The 20,918-nt window shown below is 40.1% G+C and overlaps 1 protein-coding gene and 2 non-coding genes across 14 annotated transcripts in view; all 3 read left to right on the top strand.

Annotated features, from left to right (window-relative positions):
- The window catches only part of CNOT1 (CCR4-NOT transcription complex subunit 1), a 60,408-nt gene that overhangs the window by 26,206 nt on the left and 13,284 nt on the right, over positions 1-20,918 (top strand). For 5 of the 12 annotated variants that reach the window (XM_087739147.1, XM_087739148.1, XM_087739156.1 and 2 more), the window contains 19 exons: positions 2,302-2,452; positions 3,822-4,023; positions 4,420-4,566; positions 5,703-5,827; positions 6,683-6,969; positions 8,301-8,379; positions 9,653-9,883; positions 11,193-11,333; positions 12,256-12,435; positions 13,524-13,640; positions 14,014-14,124; positions 14,705-14,782; positions 15,103-15,280; positions 15,785-15,915; positions 16,482-16,778; positions 19,051-19,191; positions 19,295-19,399; positions 19,996-20,115; positions 20,672-20,866. In XM_087739147.1, coding sequence (XP_087595273.1) covers positions 2,302-2,452; positions 3,822-4,023; positions 4,420-4,566; positions 5,703-5,827; positions 6,683-6,969; positions 8,301-8,379; positions 9,653-9,883; positions 11,193-11,333; positions 12,256-12,435; positions 13,524-13,640; positions 14,014-14,124; positions 14,705-14,782; positions 15,103-15,280; positions 15,785-15,915; positions 16,482-16,778; positions 19,051-19,191; positions 19,295-19,399; positions 19,996-20,115; positions 20,672-20,866 — 3,016 coding nt within the window. The remainder of the gene's footprint in view (positions 1-2,301; positions 2,453-3,821; positions 4,024-4,419; positions 4,567-5,702; positions 5,828-6,682; positions 6,970-8,300; positions 8,380-9,652; positions 9,884-11,192; positions 11,334-12,255; positions 12,436-13,523; positions 13,641-14,013; positions 14,125-14,704; positions 14,783-15,102; positions 15,281-15,784; positions 15,916-16,481; positions 16,779-19,050; positions 19,192-19,294; positions 19,400-19,995; positions 20,116-20,671; positions 20,867-20,918) is intronic. The other 7 variants (XM_087739151.1, XM_087739157.1, XM_087739153.1 and 4 more) reach the window with 6 other exon arrangements.
- Positions 2,777-2,912, top strand: LOC148050976 (small nucleolar RNA SNORA50). Its single transcript, XR_015700825.1, has one exon. It is a non-coding gene; the product is annotated as a small nucleolar RNA SNORA50 (small nucleolar RNA).
- On the top strand, positions 12,963-13,101 carry LOC148050975 (small nucleolar RNA SNORA46). Its single transcript, XR_015700824.1, has one exon. It is a non-coding gene; the product is annotated as a small nucleolar RNA SNORA46 (small nucleolar RNA).

Raw genomic sequence — 20,918 nt, 5'->3', positions numbered from 1 at the left:
CCTCTAGAGCTGGCTGACTGTGGTCCCTGGCTCTCGTCCTTACTCATGTTTCAAAGTTCTCCTTTCTGCAGCTTTCCCCGAGTTATCTTCTGGGAATGGTACCGATTAGGTTAGATGCCTGAATATATTTTTACACAGAACTTGAAAAATATGAACGTTTTCTTTAAGATCTAGTTATCAAATTATGCTCACCTACTTCTTCACATCGTTTACCTCAAATGCAGGTTGGTTTTTTTTGTGAAAACCTGCAGTTTTGCACTATCTAAAAATATTGTGATGTTTGCATCTTGATACAGCAGTGTGTCTTTTGATATGATAAAATGTTAACCTTCATTGTGTCTGGATGGCAAGACATAATGTTAGTTGTTTGCTCCAAAGCAAGAATGGCCTAACTGGTCACTGTAAGTATCAAACTCTAGGATTGTAAGCGTGTCTTAGTCTTCACTGTGGGCTGCCATATTATCTATCTACAGCAGATTGGAATTTGTTTTACTCAAGTGTGCTGTAGTATTTAAGCATAAAGACTGCAAATTTAACTGCTACAAAAAAAGGGGAAGGCAAAAGATTGAGGGTGGTAACCATGTGTGAACTCAGCTCTTCAGTCTCCAGTCCTGTTCCCTGGTTAGCTGCAGTGCTGCGTGAGCTTGGAATGCCTCCTGCATCAGAAAAAACTGTGCTGCTGGTTAATTGGTCATACATACATTTAAATGTTGAGATTTCTGAGACTGTGGCATTGGGGTGTAGGCAAATACATATTGCAGATACTGAGCCTACCATGTGCCGTGCTTAAAGCTCTGTCTTCAGGTATGGTTGCACTTTCTCAAAACAGAAATCCCTTTGGTTTGGTTTTTTTTTTGAAGGTAGGTTTCCGATTGCTTTTTGATACACACTCCTCAAGCCCCTTCCCTTTAAAGTCTTTGACACTAGGCCCTGGTGGGAATATGTTAAAGCATTTAAAGAGATCAGCTTGTGAAACAGTTGATAGTGTTTGCTGCCCTGCTCACCCATGGTATCTCCCCAGATTCCCCTGTCTGTCTTGGGTGAGCTTTTACCCACACTTCATAGTGGATCTTGGCTTTGGAGAACAACTGGAAGCCCTTAACTCTGTGTAGCCTGTAATGGGATACTTGCCAAAGCTGAAGGCTGATGTGCACTTTGTTTTCCTGCCTTAATTGTCAGGATGGTTCCTCCTTTCTTTTTCCCCTCATCCCAAAAGCTGTGCAGTTGTAAAAATTGAGTTAAAATGAGGAACCTCCAGACAAAGTTAACAAAGCAAAAAAGCTGTGTTGGTGTGGTTGCACCATTACAGGAAGCAATCTGCTGCTTTAGCTGTCCTCACCAAAAAGGTAGAACTAAAGTTCAGGAAAGCTGTAAATAATTGGCTGTATTTTCCAAAAGGAGAATGTTGGTGTTGTGTTGGTATGTGTGTGGTTAGGTATGTCAGCAGCAGAGCTGGCTTTCCTTCCAGTTTGGGAACGTGGCAGTCAGACATGGAATACTTTGGAAAGAGGTACTGACTGCTCTCAGTTGTGCAATGACTTCATGCTAAGTTTGAGTTTTCTGTTGGCTTTTGATTATAATTTCCTTGAATAGTTAGGCTTCCTGTCTCTGTTTTGTTTTAATGTTAGTGCGTGAAGCATGTCTTTTAGTTTACAGACAGATGAATTTTAGTGAAGCAGGTGGTGGTATTTACTTCTCATCCTTTTTTGTCTTTGAGTGTGTAGCCCAAGCTTTAGTCATGTTGTATCTCCTCTTTTGGAGAGACCTTGTGTGTAATGAGATTCAGAATGGGAATAATCATGAATGGTGAAGTCTGGTGACAGAAAGGAGCCTTCAGGAGCAGATTTGAACAAAGGATCATAGTATCACAGTTAGTGTGTTACAATTCATGAGGCAGAGCTGTATATAGCCCATAATGTGGACAACAACAGACAAAGACTGTTATAGATAGTCTGTTCTTCCAAGGACTGTTGGAGCCATGTAGGTACAGAACCCAGCTTTCTGTAAGTCAATACCTGCTGGGGTAACTGTAAAACAGTATTTGAATTATTGAAAGCAAAGGAATATTTGGAGATGAATTTTTAAAACTACAGTTTAAAATTTTCTATCAAAATATAGTCGTTTCTCTTGGGACTTGCTCTAATGCAAGATTCGCAAATAACAAAATGTAGCTTCTGCTGGGATTGCTTTGCAACTTCTATTAGTGTAATGTGGCCCCAGTTTCTGTAGGAAAACCAAATTAATTAGGGGTCTTAGTTTCATGAATGTTACATGGCTCACTATCCTACTTCTCTGTTCTAGAAGTGTTTCTCAGGAGCTGTCAGAGACGATCCTCACCATGGTAGCTAACTGCAGTAATGTCATGAACAAGGCCAGACAGCCACCACCTGGAGTCATGCCAAAAGGACGCCCACCCAGTGCTAGCAGCTTGGATGCCATCTCTCCTGTACAGGTAGACAAATAATGTGCTGCATTTTTAGAAGGTGGTGTTGATTTAGCATTAGTTCCACTGCACTATTTGAGCTCTTTCAGCAGGACTAAGTAAAACATCATCTGGCTCCCTTAGTTTTTATGTTTGCATGTCTAGATAACTTATAACTACAGAATAATGCCTGAGAGTTATAGTTCAGAACTGTCTTTCACTTCACAAATGTCTGTAAGAAGTAACTGAGGCATAGCAGAATGGGAGCACTGAAGAGGGATAGAGACTTGGTTTATTTAAAATAACTGAGGGTTTCTTTTAAAGTGCTAAAATTTACTAAGACTTTTGAGAATTAAGCACTGCCTTTGAACCTGATGTGTCTTGTTTGTAGCTTCACGGGCCAAGCAACAGTGCTAGAGCGTAAGGACTTGTTATAACTGGGGCTCTTCAGCTCTCAACTGAACTGCTCTTTTAAAAACAAGGTACATTTAAGTTACTCCCTGCCACTCATCATCCCTTCCTCCTCTGGGAGCGACACATTACAGACAGGTTTTGCTTCTAGCAATTACATTCAATGGCAGATTTTAAAATGGTAAAAACTTTGCCACAAGAAGTAGTGACAATTCAGCATCTAAGAATGTCTGAAGCATTGGTAGATTACGTAAACTAAATACAGAGAGCAGTTTCCTTGTAAATTGTTACTGTATTGAAGTTGCTCATCAAATGTACCAAATATCTTGGCAACCTGCTGCAGATAAGTGATGTGAACAAATAGAGCAGCAGGTGTTAGTCTGTAGCCATGCTATCTTTTGGGTAGATAACATGGTTTTCTGCTGTTCCTAGTCAGGAGCTCTTAATTTATTGCTTTGTCAACTGGTATAGTGCCTTCCCTCCTACTCATCACCTAGGTCTTAATGCTTTTTGTTGGAAGACTGCATTCAGGTATTTAGCTGTGAAAAGTAGACTTAATGGGATCCTTCAGACAGTCAAAAATACTCTGTAAGCTAGATATGAAATAGCCTTTGTAAGTCTTGGGATGAGTCTGAGGTCGCAAACAGCAGAGCGTAAACTGCTCTAGTATAAAAATCTACACACCACTTATTATAAGCATTTCCTGTTGCATTGCACTTAACTAGAGACTATTGAACAATCAACCTTTCTGTAAAACCTCTGATAGAATAGGCTTTTATGGGATTATAGAAGAAAAAGTGAAATCTCATTTTGTAGACAAACTGATCTTTTGGGGTGATCTGGATTACTTCAGAAGTTAAAGTAACCATGGAAAAAAACTCTTTTTAGGAATGTTTTTATATGTAGCTGCCTTTATACAAAACCTGCCAAAAGTCAGCTTGATTGCAGTTTATGGATGTCTGTGTATAATCTTCCTTTCTTCATTCAGATCGACTCACTTGCAGGAATGGCATCTCTTAGTTTAGGCGGCTCAGCTGCTCCTCATACCCAGAGCATGCAAGGCTTCCCTCCAAACTTGGGCTCTGCATTCAGTACTCCTCAGTCACCAGCAAAAGCATTCCCCCCGCTTTCAACCCAAAACCAGACAACAGGTTTCAGTGGCATTGGAGGACTCTCTTCACAGCTTCCAGGTACTGCTATCTGGGTGGAGCGGTTTGTATTTTTGACGTATCAGAGCTAAGGCACTGTTATTGCTATGCTTGGAAATACTGGACAAACAGCTGTGTTCTGTGGGAGGGAATTTACACAGTCCTCGCTCCTAGGTCACTGCTGAAACAGCACTTCAGACTGTTGCAGCTGCAATAGGTAAAAAAATTTGAGAGTCAAGAAGGTGAGTGTTTTGACAGATTTTTAGCAGCGTTCTTTTAGATTGGGACAGAATTGAGGAACTGCTTGAGATAAACCTGCTTGATATTGGATAGTTAAGAAGCTCTATAGCTCTGAGTTCTTGGAAATGGCAAGTGCTGGGAGTGATAAGTGCATACTGTGAAGGGTGTGACTGAGATGACCAGTTGTTTGCTTTTCAGTAGGTGGTCTTACTACGGGTAGCCTGACTGGCATAGGAACTGGAGCCCTGGGCCTTCCTGCGGTGAACAATGACCCATTCGTGCAAAGGAAGCTGAGCACATCTGGACTGAACCAGCCTACATTCCAGCAGAGTAAGATGAAACCTTGTAAGTGGTAGTGTTGTCTGTGGCTGTGAAGTGTGACTGTGGTCTGCAGTTAATCTGCGTTTCCTTCAGGGGAGGCTTGGATCTGTAGGTGGTAAATGTTAAAAATGTGGCTCTTGTATTATGCCATTAGTCTGAAAAAGGTGCTTCTAAACTTCTATACTAAAAGCTTGCCAAGTGGCCCGGAGGGGGCGGGATTAAAAAAAGCTGTTAGTGTAAAAATAGAACGTGTTACAGATTTGCATGAACAGTGTGTTTCTGTGTCCCTTTTTGTCACGCTGTGTTTTGAACAAAAGTGTTGTCCTGCTCTTCACAGAGAATTGTATGCATCTGGTAAGAGGGTGTTTTTTGTTTTGTTTGTAACAAGGTTAAACAAAGCTACCTGGGTAAGGTCCTGTTGCAGCAGAGAACTTGACAGGTGAAGCAGTGAATTAGACTGCAACATTGGAAAGAAATAAGACTAACATAAGTTGGTGGGAGTGTGGTTTTTGGAAGGAATAATTTAGTCCCTAACACTGAGCCATTATCCTTAACTCATTTATGCCTCTGAAGTATGCTCACAATGACATGTTTAAGCAATCAAATGTTGCCTTTAGGAAGCATAGCCATATGCTAAACCTTCAGCATTGCTGTTACTACGTATCTCAGTCTGCTTTGATAGCTCCTCCATAAAAGGAAAGTTACTGATCTCTACATATGTACGGTAGAGGTGGCTGTAGTGACCACTGGTTTATATTTTTGGGCTTGAGCATTCAGTATAAACTTGGTTGAAGCTCACTGGCTGGCCTGAAAGTTTGTGTGAAAGTTTGTCTGCATGTTAGTGTTGTGTAGCATGCTTTATTCTAGTCTGTTTTGCATTCATTTAGTTCAGGCGTCAGTTAGCTTGGGATGCAATGGGTTCTAGGAATATGACAGTATGAGGTTAATTCTATCTTAGGATTCAGTTCTTTTGCATAAATATAACATTGAAAACACATTTTTAAATAACAGTTCCTGTCTACTAGAGACATTAAATACCCTGCTTTTCAGGAGAACTAGCAGATTTTGTATGGGTTGGTGGAAGAGTTGAAAAGGACTAGATGAAATCCTGATTGCCTGAAGTTGTTCTGAGCATGATACCTCTTCCCTTTTTTTAACAGCTGACTTATCTCAGGTGTGGCCAGAGGCTAATCAGCACTTTAGCAAAGAAATAGATGATGAGGCAAACAGCTACTTCCAGCGTATTTACAACCATCCACCACATCCAACCATGTCTGTAGATGAGGTGAGTTCCCTTCTGTAGCAGTTGCATCACCTGTCCAAAGACTTGCTATAAAGTTGATAGTAGTTATTCCTTCATGTATTAGTTTTAGTGGAAGATAATAAAGGGCTAGTGGTAGATGCTTGCAGCATTGCTTTTTTGCTTGGTTGAAATTGTATATTTCTAAGGCTGCATGCCTTCAGAGTAATCTTGCAGCTGATCATTACTTTCAGCTTTGACTTCTGTGGACTGCAGACTTTAGATGTCTAATTAATGCTCCTAAAATGATGCTAGGTAGAAAGAGTTCAATGTGGAGTGGAAGCTTGTGTGTTCAAAAAAAATGCTAAAGTGTGCCTTTAAACAGTCTGTATAACTTACACTTATCTCGAATATATTTGTTTTTAAAGTGTCTAAAAATGACTACGACTTCTAAATATATAAAGGTGTCCTAAGTTCTACCTTCTGAGCATCGATAATTATTTTGATTAGTCTCTATGAGAGTAATTATCAGCCTGATATACTTGCTCCTTGAAGTACTTCAAATTTACTTTAATATACTTGTGTGGTTATAAATTATGGAAGACACTGAACATTAATTTTCATTTTTCTAATTTTGAAGCAATGGAGTAGGCAGTCACAAAAAAGTTTTATGTGAAGACAGTTACTTAAAGGGGAGAAAACTAAAGTCTGAAGAGGAAGCTCATTGTAGTGATGGAGTGTTTACTGGCTAAAATGAGATTTTCTTGCAGCAGTTATTTTGCGCTCTAGCTTGTGGTAGTGCAATTTACCTTAGGAGGTGCAAGCGCTCTTGAAACCTGAAGATGCAGAAGGGCTGAAATAAAGCAAATCTGTTGGTAACAATTTCCAATTTCTTTGCAGGTCTTGGAAATGCTGCAGAGGTTTAAGGACTCCAACATTAAACGGGAACGAGAAGTGTTTAACTGTATGCTGAGGAACTTGTTTGAGGAATACCGTTTCTTTCCCCAGTACCCAGATAAAGAGCTGCACATAACAGCCTGCCTCTTTGGTGGAATAATAGAGAAAGGACTGGTTACTTATATGGCATTGGGGCTGGCCCTGCGCTATGTTCTTGAAGCCTTACGAAAGCCTTTTGCATCCAAAATGTACTATTTTGGTATTGCTGCACTAGATAGATTTAAAAATAGGTGAGTGTGGTTTTTTGTAATACTTGTAACAGTACATGTAATGTCTTGTTAACCTTGAGCCTGCTCTAATTATGCAGTACAAGATTGCTTATATGTGTTAGAAATTTACGCTTCTCAACTTCAGGATTACTTTAGAGATATGTTGAGGTGAAGCAAAATGTGCTAATGTGCTAGTTAAAGGGTGACTTTTTTAAAATCAAAATGTTCAGTGCGGTACCTGTATAAATGTGGGACAAACTGAGATGCTGAAACTACTTAGCGGACTTTTTAGAAAAATAATTCAGTGAAGTGTTGACTGACACGAAGTTGTCAGCTTGTTAGAAATGGGGTGAATGTAATTACTCTTTAACAGGTGCATTCTAATGGAGTGCTATTTGTACTATTCATTACTGAAAGACTGGCTAGGAACTAAGCTAAGGCTTTGGTTTTACACAGAAATCTCAAGTATGGCAAAATATCTCAAAAAAAAAAAAAAGCTTTCTCAAAGCTTTTAATGGATTGCAGATGGAGGAAGCTCTCAAGGCAGGCTGCAATAGTAGGCAGGATTGTACACCCATGGGAAAAATCTCCATTTTGGAAGAAGATACTAGAACCTGAAAAGTATTAGAAGGCTTCCTGGAATTATTTAATGACCAGAAATGTTTGGACTTGAAGTGTGGACTCATAAGCAAGGAGCACGTAATCTTCTGTCCTTATTCTCCTTTTATAGTTCATCTGCCCTGCAGTATTTCATCTGTAATAAAAGGTGTTGCTTGCAGCATTCATAGTTGGATAATGTGTTGTGGAGTTAGCTGAACAGAATGAAGACACTTAAGGCTGACAAACTTGAGACTTAGCCACCATCTTACTCCTTCTGTTAAGAACCATTTTAAGCAGAACCTAAAGATTTTACTCTCACTGAGTATTAACAGCATCTGGCATTCCTAAGTAGCACTATAATAATCGGTGTGTGTAGGTGAAGCTTCTGTCTTGGGTGTTAGGGGCAGTCTGTGCTGTTTAAAATACACTGAGCCAGACTACAAATTACTTATCCAATAATCTTATTGCAAATGCTAAATATAAATGCAATTGTGTGCTCAGTCAGAAGTATCGAGATGTAGGATAAGATGAGTTGCTGTGAGTAAACCTTGTGTTTTGCTGTAAATGAGTTCATTTCAAATGGGTTTAGCAACAGAAAATGCTTTGTTTATAGCACAGCTGCTGTAAGCAGCCCAGAAGTAATTCTGTGATGCCATGTGGGAATGACACACCAGTGTTATATTCGTATTTCTCTGTAATACTGTTTTTGATCTGCGCTTATGCTTCTGACTAATGCGTATTTTGTCTGACAGATTGAAGGACTATCCCCAGTATTGTCAGCACTTGGCTTCTATTAGTCACTTTATACAGTTCCCGCATCATTTACAGGAGGTGAGTGTGTTTGTATTGGCACACTAGCTTTCTATGATTCTAAATTCTTTTGAGCAAATTCCTGTTTTCCTTTGGAAAAATAGTCTTACCTGTTACAATTTTGGACAATGTACTTCCACAGAATCAAATGCCTTTTCTTAAAAGTTTTGCTGTGGGATGGGGTGGGCAGGTGAAGGTGGTTATCTGCTACCTCTTCTGTTTCCGTAAATCTGTTTGGGTTGCTTACGTTGAAATAGCTGCCTGAATATAACTGCATGATCCACAAGTGCACATGGTCATGCACAAAGCTTTTAAAGTGTTTCAGTGAATTCATATTCCAGTCCCTTAATGATTTGGAGTTTTCCTCTAAAATAGAGGGCATTCAGCTGGGTTTGTACAGTTTCATTCTCCAACCTGCTAAATTAATCCAGATAAAGGTGAGAAAAATTTCATTCCTGAATGTCTGATCAGAGTAATGGAAATCACCTGTAGTCCAAGGAGTAAAAGTGGTGTTAATCATCTGGTGTCTGCCTTGAAGTTTTCATTGGTAGAAATACAGAAAAGCTAATCCCAGAGGTAGAGCTTGAGAGCATAATCTAAATAAGGAAAAATGTTCAGCTCTAACATTAAGGCAGAGAGGCCATCTACCCAAAGTTGCCAAGTCCAATAGCAGTCTGTTTCGTTAACAGGTTTCAGACCGTATCCCTTAAATGACTGTGTTGTCTGTTACAAATTTCTGGGTAAATGTATTGCAGTGGGGAAGATACTAATTTTCTACTGTGGAGCTACTTTAGAGGACGTAAAATCTTAAAGTTGGACATCTCAGAACTGTGTTTTTGCTTATTAATTGTGAACTTCAGACTTTACCATTTCTATGTAGCTATAGGAGTCCTTGGGGAAGATTTTTTTACATGCTTTGTAGCCAGTTTCCTGATACTTGCACATTTCTCTCAGGCTCTCTCCCCTCTTTTGCTCTGCTGTCCCAGGCCTTCAGGGATGGGGGTTTCTGGGTAGTGCTCTGTAAAATTTTAAGGATGTAGAGTCTCTCGACACTTGGCATCAACCTGTTGAGGTCAGAGGTAGAGCTTGAGGCTTGTCTCCAGTAAGAAAGTAAGTAGTGACAAGATGTGCTTTATAAGGGTATTCAGCTGCAGCTGGCAGATTCCCTTAATGGCATTAGTGTCAAGTATCTTAAAGATTGTTGGCAAACCTTTATACTGCTCATGCTAAAACTCAGCCCATAGTTCTGTTGCAGGGTGTGAACTTTTGTATGTGCTTGTTTATCCTGTTTTAGTACATAGAATATGGACAGCAATCCAGAGATCCTCCTGTGAAGATGCAGGGTTCAATCACCACCCCTGGAAGTATTGCACTTGCCCAGGCTCAGGCCCAGGCCCAAGTTCCAGCAAAAGCTCCTCTTGCTGGCCAAGTCAGCACTATAGTAACCACCTCAACCACCACCACTGTTGCAAAAACCATTACAATCACCCGACCAACTGGAGTCAGCTTCAAGAAGGATGTGCCGGTAAGCATTCTGTGACTCTGGTGGGCTTACTGGAGAAGCAAAGGAGTTAAGTTGCTGATCTGTGTTGAGTACATGGAGGGAAAATCAAATTTGATTTCTTTACCACAAGTTTTCAAACTGTGATCCCTATTTTATATCTGAAGCATGTAACCTTTTCAAATATGATCAACATATTTGTCAAGAAGGCATTTTTGATCATGAAACTATAGAATTACTATGGTGTCAAGTAGAAATATGTTTATTGAGGCTTTAATTATCAGGACAAATAGTCGTTTCTGCTAATGCCTTACAGTAGGACTCTTGAACTGCTTGGGGCTTGAGAATACTTACTGCACACTGAATCACATTTGCCCTAGCAGTTTTGACTGCATTAGATTTTTCAAATCTTTAGTCACTTACATAAACACGACTCTGAACTGCTAGCCAGAGTTATTGCAGGCTTGGCAGATTGATAGTATTGGCTATTCCACAGAAAGCATTGGGGCACACTTGGTCCCATGTGTATGCTGAGGATGCGTAGAGCTGTTACTGTATGATAACTGGTGCACTGTAAAGTGAAGCCTGTCTTGCTTCCTGGTACTGTCTTTGTATTGTTCTCTTAAAAGAAGCTCCTCAAATTAAAGGAGGTGAAAGCCAAAGGTAGCTGAAAGTTGCGAGCAACTCTTTAGGGACTGTTCATAGTGTAGCTATCAATGTCTTTCACACCTGATTGTCATGTAGATAGGTAGTTGTTATTTTGAGGTGTTTATATTACCCAATTTTAAACTCAAGTCATGACTGATATTTAAAACTGTATCTCCTCTCCCCTTAGTTGCAGCATTCCAGGTGCTAAAGCCCTTGGGTTTAGACCTGCAGCTGTAGGGACATGGGTCACATTCTGTTGACTTAGAGTTGGCATGCTTTCTCAGAAATGAAGCTCTGGGATTTCTCCTTCCCAGTTCAGCACTGAAGTGCTCCTGGAGACTCACTACCATACTAAGTACTGCTCTCTACTGTACTATGATTTTCTCCAGGCTAACTGTATGCAGGCTGTTAGCCTAATGGGTGCCATTGCAGTGGCACCTATTATATATGAATGTAAATGCTAGAAGTTTTTTGTACAGCAGCGTTCTTCTGCTGAGTATTGATCATTGCTTGCAGAGTAAAAAAAAAAATATCACTTGGCTTCATTAAAGTGCTACTGAAAACGAATCTGAGAGAGTAGATGTCACCTGACAAATTCTTTTTTCGCTTGACAAAATAGAGCAGAAGTTTCTTTTGATGTTGCCTCTAGGTATCGTATGTTGTTAACTTGTTGTTCTCCCTCCAGCCTTCCATTAATACTACCAACATCGATACATTGTTAGTAGCAACAGATCAAACTGAGAGAATTGTGGAACCTCCAGAGAATGTCCAGGAAAAAATTGCTTTCATCTTTAATAATCTATCTCAGTCAAATATGACACAGAAGGCAAGTATGGAAGAACACTAGTAAAATGCCTTTTTTATATATACTTCTGGAAATCCATTCTAAAGTGGTGGGTGGTGATTTTTCTGCAGAAATTCCAACTTGCAAAAAATTAGGGGGGAGCACACTTTGAAGAAATAGTAGTTTTCAACACATTCTACTTGAACCCCTTTGAAGATACAATTTTTCAGGGAAAGGAGAGGCAGGTGAAAGAAAGCTATTCTTAATCTTGCTTTCTTCTACAAGTTTCCTTGTTTCCCTGTAGCCAGATCCTTTGTACTATGGTATTATAGGTCTGTAATGCTTTGTTTTCAGGACAGCACTTCTAGCAGATGCCTGGAATAACTGCTGGATAGTCCTTTCTGATGTTTTTGTCATTTGAAAGGACTGAAAAATACTAATGCAAGTTTCGGAAAAAACATTAATACAAGTTTGAACAAACATTCACATCATAAATGGGCTGGGTACCATTTGATATTGCAAGGTTAAGCTGATGGGCTCTTGTATTTCAAGCTGAAATTCAGGGACTTTTTTCTGAACTAGTAGAAATCTGCACTACTGCTGCCAACTGAGATGGCTTTAACATAAGGTGCCAACACTTTAATTTGCTGTTATCTGGTAAAAAACTGAGAACTGGGCAAGAGGTAAACCATTGTGCCTCGCTCACTTTTTGATTAAGTCCTTACTGGTTGACTAGATCTTTGGATAATGAGACACTGACTTCAAAGCTATTATTTTAAAAAAAACAAAACAAAACAAAAAAAACCAACAACAAACCTTAGCGTTAAAAAAAAAAAAACCAAACCTTAGCATTAAAAGCAATTGACTGAATATGGTTGAATCTGTGTTGGTCAGAGCTGACACCAGAAGTTTGTGGTCATCTCATATCTTCTGTGGTGTGCTTTTTCCTCCTGTATGGAGACAGGTTGAAGAATTGAAGGAAACAGTGAAAGAAGAGTTCATGCCTTGGGTATCACAGTATCTTGTGATGAAGAGAGTCAGTATTGAGCCTAATTTTCACAGCTTATATTCAAACTTCCTTGACACACTTAAGAATCCGGAGTTTAATAAAATGGTTCTGAATGAAACCTACAGAAATATCAAGGTGAGTAGTCCAAGTTTTCTAATACTTAGGTAGATTTAAAGATTTAAGTGTGCTGTTCTCAGGCTGTTTGCTTACTGTGTTGCTGATCTTCAAATATGGAATTACCATTCAAAAATCTACTTGCTGGCTTACAATTGAACTAGCAGGTTACCTCTATGAATACTAGGACTTTACTGTTTTCAGTCAGGAATATACCAAAGACTTAATTCAAATTGAATAATCAAAGGGCAAATGTGCATTTGAATTCATTTATGTAGGTAGACTCTAAATTTGTGTGAGGCTTGCAAATTATAACCTAGGGGTAAATGGTTTATGGTCTAGTTCTTTTGTGTGGGGAAAGCATAAAGATAAGAAAACCACACTCTGCCGTTTTGGTCAAAGAAGAATAAAGGGGAAGGGAAGGGTTCAGAAAGTGGGGTGTAACAACCAAAATTCACTAGAGGCCTAAGATAATGTGAAGGGGAGGAGGAGGAGGGAGAAGTGGTAGCCCAGAAGAGATGAGCAGATGAAACCGGTTTGTCAAGCAAAGCACTATTTTTAAACCTGTTGGTGGAATTTCCTGACCACCATGGGTTACGCTGTAGTGCAAAAGAATCCCCTGGCTCTTTAGAGCATAGCTGACCTTGCTCTGTTCAGCTGATGCTACTCAGAAGCTAAGGAACATATCTAACAGCAGAATGCTGTGACATGATTTAAGTCTTGAAATAAGAATTAAATGGTTTCCCAAGAAGTGCAAATTGTAGCCTTCAGGTCTGTGATGAAGCATTAAGTGGAAGCATTGCCTTCACAAATTGTACTTTACTAAGTGAGTAGTTGTAACAGTCTTGACAGAGTAACTGGTAAGGTCTGGAAAAGTGTAATCCTCTTTTTGATCCTCTTGAAATAAAGGAATTTTGAAATCATTACAGGGCAGATTTATGGGATGCTGCCTTGAAGTGAAGGCTGTTCTTGAGTATCTCTGTAATGTGACTGAAGCTCAGAATTTAATGTTCTAAAATTTTGTGTCTTAAGTCAGATCAGCTGTTGGATTTGGTTTTGAGTCTGTGATTATGTTCCAATTGTTGCTCAATTTGCTTTTTTTTCATTAGGTGCTACTGACATCAGATAAAGCTGCAGCCAACTTCTCAGACCGTTCCTTGTTAAAGAACCTCGGTCACTGGCTGGGAATGATTACGCTGGCTAAAAATAAGCCCATCTTGCACACGGTGAGCTTCTGTCTTTACAGATTTGCTTGGCATGAATTGGTATGCTGTTATGCAGTAGCGTAGGCTATTTGGGAAATTTTATCATCTTCCTGGTGCCTTTCTTGTGTACCAAGTACAAAGTATGATTCCAGAGTTAGTAATTTAAGACTTCTAAATATTGTTTATCAGAACAATCCCATATGAAAAATGTATATTTGCAAATGTTTGTTCAAAAAGTAACTGCTGCTTAGCAGTCTGTAAAATTCAAGGACAGTCTTGACTCAGCTTTGCCAATATGTCCTATAAGGAAATAACATGTAAATGGAATGTTCGCAGTGTGCTTGCCATTTTCTCTACCCTCTTCCCCTTTTCAATTGTTGATGGTATTTTTCAGGATTTGGATGTGAAATCGCTACTGCTGGAAGCGTACGTTAAGGGACAGCAGGAATTGCTTTATGTCGTGCCATTTGTTGCCAAAGTCTTAGAATCCAGTGTTAGGAGTGTGGTAAGTGACTTTGTGCTGACAGGGTTATTGCTCAAGTGGCAAAATAAGTCTTGCAGAAAGTAATTAGCTTTTTCACAAAGTGAAAATTTATTTAATTTCATGGAGAAAAAGAAAAGGGATGTCAGGGCTCAAAGTGAAGTTGTTCTGTTTTGAGGGAAAGTATGTGGTCTGTGCATTTTTGCAGTCTAAAGTGGTGTTAGCTGAACTGTACTGTGGTATCTCTGGACAGAACTCTATTGAGAAATGGAAGGATGCCATTGAAGAGGTTTTAAGATCTATTTGTTGTTTGATTTTATTTTTTTAATCCCCCCCTTGACCCTGATCAGCCCTTGTCAGTTCTGCTTGACATAGAACTGATCTCTCAGAAGGACCAAGTCATTGTTTTTCCAGTTTAATGTTCAACTAGCATCCTAATCTAGTTCCAGTCAAACAGAATACTAAATTCAACCCTAACTGCAGCTGTACAAACTTTTCCATGGCTGTATGCACACGTAACTGTTCATGTTTCAAAAATTTTCAGTCATAAGTTATCCAAATGATTAAAGAAGTTAGTGTAATACTGCTCTCCTTTCTCTTGTAGGTCTTCAGGCCTCCAAACCCGTGGACAATGGCCATTATGAATGTTTTAGCTGAGCTACATCAAGAACATGATCTAAAAGTAAACTTCTGTTTTTCTTTTCTATACCTACTGAGTGTGAGGTTTTCTTGACGTACCAGTCAAGAAGGATGTTGTGAAGGACCAAATTTCACTTCTCGCTTCTTTAGCGTGGGGAGAATTGGGCATTGCTTAATTTGGTAGAACTTGGATGGAACTCTTCTCCTATGAGGTCAGCATGCAAGATATTTGTCTAATCCTCAGTCACTATCAAAGTCTCTAAAAGGCATGGGGTTAGAATGGGAAGCGTGGGAGTCGAGTGGCCCAGTAACCGTTTCGGGTATTTGCCTTGTGACATAACCTAAACTAGAATTGTTGTGCAGTTGAATCTGAAGTTTGAAATTGAGGTGCTCTGCAAGAATCTTGCACTAGACATCAATGAGCTGAAACCTGGAAGTCTCCTGAAAGATAAGGATCGTCTGAAAAATCTGGATGAGCAGCTGTCTGCTCCAAAGAAGGATGTGAAGCAGCCAGAAGAGCTACCACCCATCACAACAACTAGTAAGTACATTTCAGACAGAACCCAGAACCATACTGTACAAGTTTTAATAAAACAGGTTATGCTATTGCAAAGAATGGGAAGCTACATACCCTATTGTAACATTGCTGAATGTTTGGGAGCACTGGAATAGTTTCATAATAGAAGTAGGTGTACAGAGTTTGGAGACAGGAAGGGAATGGAAGCTGTCCTGAGGACTAATTCTACATGTGCTGTGTGTAGCTACTCCTTAGAAGGGAGTGAAGCAGGATGATGTATTAACAAGACATCAAGGTTTAAACTGCGTCATAACAAACAACTCTGCTAAAATCTGGTGAAGCTAGTTTGGTACTAATCCTTGGGAAAATGGAGAATAAAAATTGCTTGGTAAGCTTAGGAGGCTTCATGATCAAACTGCCAAACTTTTGTTTCTTGGTCACTTGCTTGTTTAAATGAGAAGCATGTACTTTCATTATAAGCACTTACTTTTCATAATGGTTCAATACAAACGTTCTTGTATTCTATAGCTGCTTCTACAACTCCAGCTACCAGCACCACTTGTACAGCCACGGTTCCTCCGCAGCCCCAGTACAGTTATCATGACATCAACGTCTATTCTTTAGGAGGGCTGGCTCCACATATTACCTTAAATCCGACGGTAAGTTTTTAGAGCTGATTTGGTTTGCTAAAAGAATTGTTGCCACCAGTGTTGCCACAGACCTCAGCTGGTGGGAGCAGCATTTTGTAAGTTGAAATTACTGGAGAGTCACTTCTCAAAGGTAATGGGGAGGGTGAATGCTAACAAGTAATCAAATGGAGGACTTTAGGTGGTTAGTAGTTGTATTAACAATCTTAGATGGTCAAGCATGCTTTCACTGTGATGTTAGTATCCAATTTATTTCTGGCAATAAGTGTCAGTTGGGATAGTAGCTATCAGGACTTCAGCTTAAAAGAAGTTTCTGTGCTCCTTTTGACCAGTCAGCGCCTTAGCTCTTAAGTTAGTCTTTGCATTGCGCTCAGCTGTGACTTTGGAAGAAAAATGGTCATATGTCCCAGTTTCAGAGTTATCAAACATTGTAATAGCTGCATGTGGAACACGGGAATGCTATGCTATAGGCAAGCTGTGACAGTAAACTTAAACATTGTTCAGAAAATGTGAATGTCTAGGGTAGATGGGATTCTAGTTTACTTTATTCTCACTTAACTTTCCAAATCCTCCTCCAGATTCCTCTGTTTCAAGCCCACCCACAGCTGAAGCAGTGTGTGCGGCAGGCGATAGAGCGAGCAGTGCAAGAGCTTGTCCATCCGGTGGTTGATCGGTCCATTAAGATTGCCATGACTACTTGTGAGCAGATAGTCAGGAAGGACTTCGCACTGGATTCAGAGGAGTCACGAATGCGTGTGGCTGCACACCATATGATGAGGAACCTGACTGCTGGGATGGCCATGATTACCTGCAGGGAACCTTTGCTGATGAGCATAGCTACCAACTTGAAAAATAGTTTTGCTACTGCACTGAGGGTAAGAGTTGCATCATCTTAAGCCTATTTCCAACTTACAGGTCTGTAGATATCGAGCATTAGCAAATCAGTTCTCCACACTGTAGACTTATTGATTAATTACATGGCTTAACTAGTGTGGAGATGAATTTAGTGGACAAGTGTCTCATGACTCTTGTGAAATTACAGTGAAAAATCTGTGCTGAGGTTTCAGCTCATGTCAAACACTCTTAAGCCTGTAAGGTGGATCTTACTATGTTGCACACAGACTTCCTGACTACGTTTTTGTTTTGCCCCAGTGTTCTCTCCAATTTGATCACATCACGGAAGCCTTGGAATGCTTATCTTTCCGTGGGTTTTCAGGTAGAAAAGATAGAGTGGGGAGGACTGAATTGATTGTGGGACTTCCTGGTGATGTCTTGGATTGTTTCAGCATGCATACTTCAGGCAGATATTATTTATCTGTGCCGTTAGATATGTAGTTAAGACTGTTCTGCACAGCTTGTGAATTCATTGGGTTTTCTAGAGGCTATTTTCAGGTCTCTTAATGAACAAAGTTTGAGCTGAAGTGGTTCTTCCATTCCCTTCTTGACTAAATGGAACAGTTCACGAAACTGCTGGCCAGAACAGCAGCTGCTACCCAGAATTCTTGCTGTGCTTACCATCAGTGTCAGCAACAGATGCAAGAGCGTAAGGATCTTGGAAAGATCAAGACATAGCTATCCCTTCAGGGATTAAAAAAAAGTTAAAGGACTGCCTGCCTCTTGCTTAAGGGCGTGTTACTATTTCCCATCTGTCAGGGAGTGACAGTGCAAAGGCCCTTTTGCAATGGGGTTGCTCTCTTGCATGGTAACTGGCTCAAGAGGACAGGACTTAATGGTCTGAAGGGAGCACAAAATGTTATGGATAGTCTGTGGCTTAACTCCAGGCGTCAAACACTGTTGACCCTTCATATACAGAACTTCAAGTAGCTTGATTGCTGAGATGAAGAGCAGGAAAAGCATACAAATGAATCTTGTTCCATCCATCTTAAACACAAGGACGGGAGTAAACAGTTTTTGTATTGCTTTGTTAACCTGTGAGCTGAGCCAGTGACCGCTGTGAGCAGCTGTGCTAACAGAGCTTGGGTGTCAAGCTAGTAACTGTAAGAAAGCACTGTTCTGTGCACCTCTGGGTAAGAGGGGCACAAATATTTCTCTGGTGTGCAGTCTTGTGTTTCATCAGATGTGACTACAGTTCAGATAGGGAGGCAATTGGAGAAGCGCAGATTATCTTTTGGGTGGTATGAGAAGGTAGAGATGCAATATTCAAGTTGGGGAGGCAGGGTGAACACAGACCGGTGTTAGAGCTGTGCATATTTATCAGGCATGATGTGCCAAGGCAGAAGTAATTCAAGTTTTATGGAAGACTTAGTGCTAGTATATCGTGGTGTTTGTAAAAATGTCATGAATGGTATGAAAACATAGCAACATGTCAAGTTGGTTTTTTATCTCTGAAGGTGTATGAAATTGATACAGGGCCAGTTGTAATCAAGGAGGTTCTCTTAAGGGGTAATTATACAAAACATTGTGTAGCGGAAGAAAATGCTGTACAAGACATCAAAAAAAAATCACATCTGCTTATTGTATGAAGTGGGTTAATAAGCAAGAATTTCTTTTATTTGAAAGAAGCAGTGTAGTTTTTGGGAATTAATGAAATAGGGGTAGATCTTAATGGAAAAGGAAACCCAAGTAGATTGGAGTTTTGTGTTTATATGTGTATTCCATTTCCAGTGGGAGTTGCTGCTTTGCACCCTGGAAAATAAGTCCATCTGTTCAGGGTTGTCTTAAAGTAGACTCCCAGAAGGAAGGAACAAAATCTGTATCAGAAAGGGAACTACTGTTTTGTATTCTTAGTGATGCACCTTTATAATCTTCTGATTACAACCTAGGAAGCAGAAAAACTTTTAGGCTGTTAAGTGAGACTTGCTTTTCCTGCATTAGCATCTGTTGTATGTGCATCAGTCTAAAGCAGGGCTTTATTTCTATGCCCTGGAGATAGGTTGGTGGAGAAGATGGAGAACCTCCTGCTGTTTTGTTCCTTGTTAAAAGTCTTTACTGTCGTCTTGCCTACATGTTTTATTCAAAGCTATGCAAAATTAAATTTATTATTGTATATTCCATGCAAAGAGAGTGCATTCCAAAGAGTATTCCTTTTTATTGCTGGTGTTCTTTATAGGCAGTGGTGCAGATTTTAAGGCTAATAACATACAGGGAAAATTTACAGCCTTCACTGATTATTGTGGTTTTCAATAGGCAGCCTCCCCACAACAGAGGGACATGATGGAGCAGGCGGCTGCCCAGTTAGCACAGGATAACTGTGAGCTAGCATGCTGCTTTATCCAGAAGACAGCTGTGGAAAAGGCAGGCCCTGAGATGGACAAGAGGCTTGCAACTGTAAGTATGGGACTGCTGTCTTTTAAAAGTATTGTATGTGCTCGTATACATCCAGGCTCAGTGTCTAAAATTCAATGTGGTGTTTTTTTTTTTTTTTCCTCAGGAATTTGAGCTCAGAAAACATGCTAGACAAGAGGGTCGTCGGTACTGTGATCCTGTTGTGTTAACTTACCAGGCTGAGCGAATGCCAGAACAGATCAGGTTAAAGGTGAGGATATTAACTGAGCTATGTTCTGATGCTGCTCTTCTTCCCCCCGATAATGAAAAGCGGGTGGCGCAGCTTCAGCTGAGCAATCCTGTATATTGTTAGTCTTGTCTAACAGTGCAGCTGCTATTAGCTTGATTAGTAATGGAAGCCCATGAATACATTGTTCCAAAATGAGTGTTCTTATTTTCCTCAATTTCTTGAGGACATGAAGAGTCCTGTCTCTTGTTCTGTGCTCTTCCTTTCACTGAAAGATGACTTGTCTGTTTCATTGTCTTGTCTCATTTGTTTACTTCCCTTAAAGGACATGCCACATGCTCTTAGCCAAACATTTCTCTTGTGCATCAGACGTGTGAAGCCACTATTCAGTTCTTCCTGTTTCTGGGAATGTGAGCTGCAGTTGTAGAGCAAAAGCCTTCTGTTAGGAGGCATGGCAGGAGAGATACGACCTCAGTGCAGAGCAGCTGAATCCTAATTCTTGATGTCTAGGCCACTCTTAAGAATGTGACTGTGTAGTTGCCTGTTACACAAACTGCCCTCATTTCTTACTGCCACAGTGCTTAACAATGAGGTTAATGCCTGTTCTTTTCATTGCAAAGGTTGGAGGTGTGGACCCAAAACAGCTGGCTGTTTATGAAGAGTTTGCACGCAATGTCCCTGGCTTCTTGCCTACCAATGACTTAACTCAGCCTACGGGATTCTTGGCTCAGCCTATGAAGGTAAAGATTTCTGAATTCATTGGCTTGAGAGGACTATAGCCCTCTTGGTTAATGTTGCAGAACTTGTGTCCTTTGCTAGAAGACTAGTAAGAATCAGGTATTTGTATTGCTTGGGAATAGTGGTTGAAAGATGTGTTAGTTTTAAAGTCAAACTAATGGCAACATAAAACTTATATCCAGTGTTAGGGCTTTCTAACCCAACTTGCAGATCTTGTCCCAGTTTATGATTACTACATGTAGTTTTAGTAGCAGTGAAATATTTTATTCAAATTGCAGGTTACTTTTGGAGAAGGTCACAGATGGCAAGTATGGATTTTGTGATAATGAACAGGTTTTTGCATGCATACTTGGTCTTAAGGACTACTAGAATTGTTTGCTAGTTATTTCTGCAGCTTAATTTGCTCATATTTATTTCAAATGCCAGCATAGCTAACCACAATACTGCAGAGGTCTAAATTTTGGATGCTATAATTTCCAAAGCAGAAGAGCCAATGAGTATTTGAGTTTTGCAAACACAGCCCTTGAAAAAAATCATTCACTCCCACTTTCTCTTAAGCAGCAAGCTTGGGCTACAGATGACGTAGCACAAATCTATGACAAATGTATGACAGAACTGGAGCAGCACCTGCAGTCCATTCCACACACCCTGGCCATGAATCCTCAAGCTCAAGCATTGCGCAGCCTCTTGGAGGCTGTGGTAGTGGCTCGTAACTCCCGTGATGCTATTGCTGCACTTGGACTACTGCAGAAGGTGAGTGTTAACAGCTCACATAGTGAGCCACATCTGGCTTGTGGATTGTCTT

This window comes from Nipponia nippon, unplaced genomic scaffold (assembly GCF_047370975.1).
Source record: "Nipponia nippon isolate SJK-2023a ecotype South Korea unplaced genomic scaffold, ASM4737097v1 scaffold_7, whole genome shotgun sequence".
NCBI classification, from domain to species: domain Eukaryota; kingdom Metazoa; phylum Chordata; class Aves; order Pelecaniformes; family Threskiornithidae; genus Nipponia; species Nipponia nippon.
This window is presented reverse-complemented; position numbering and strand designations above follow the sequence as displayed.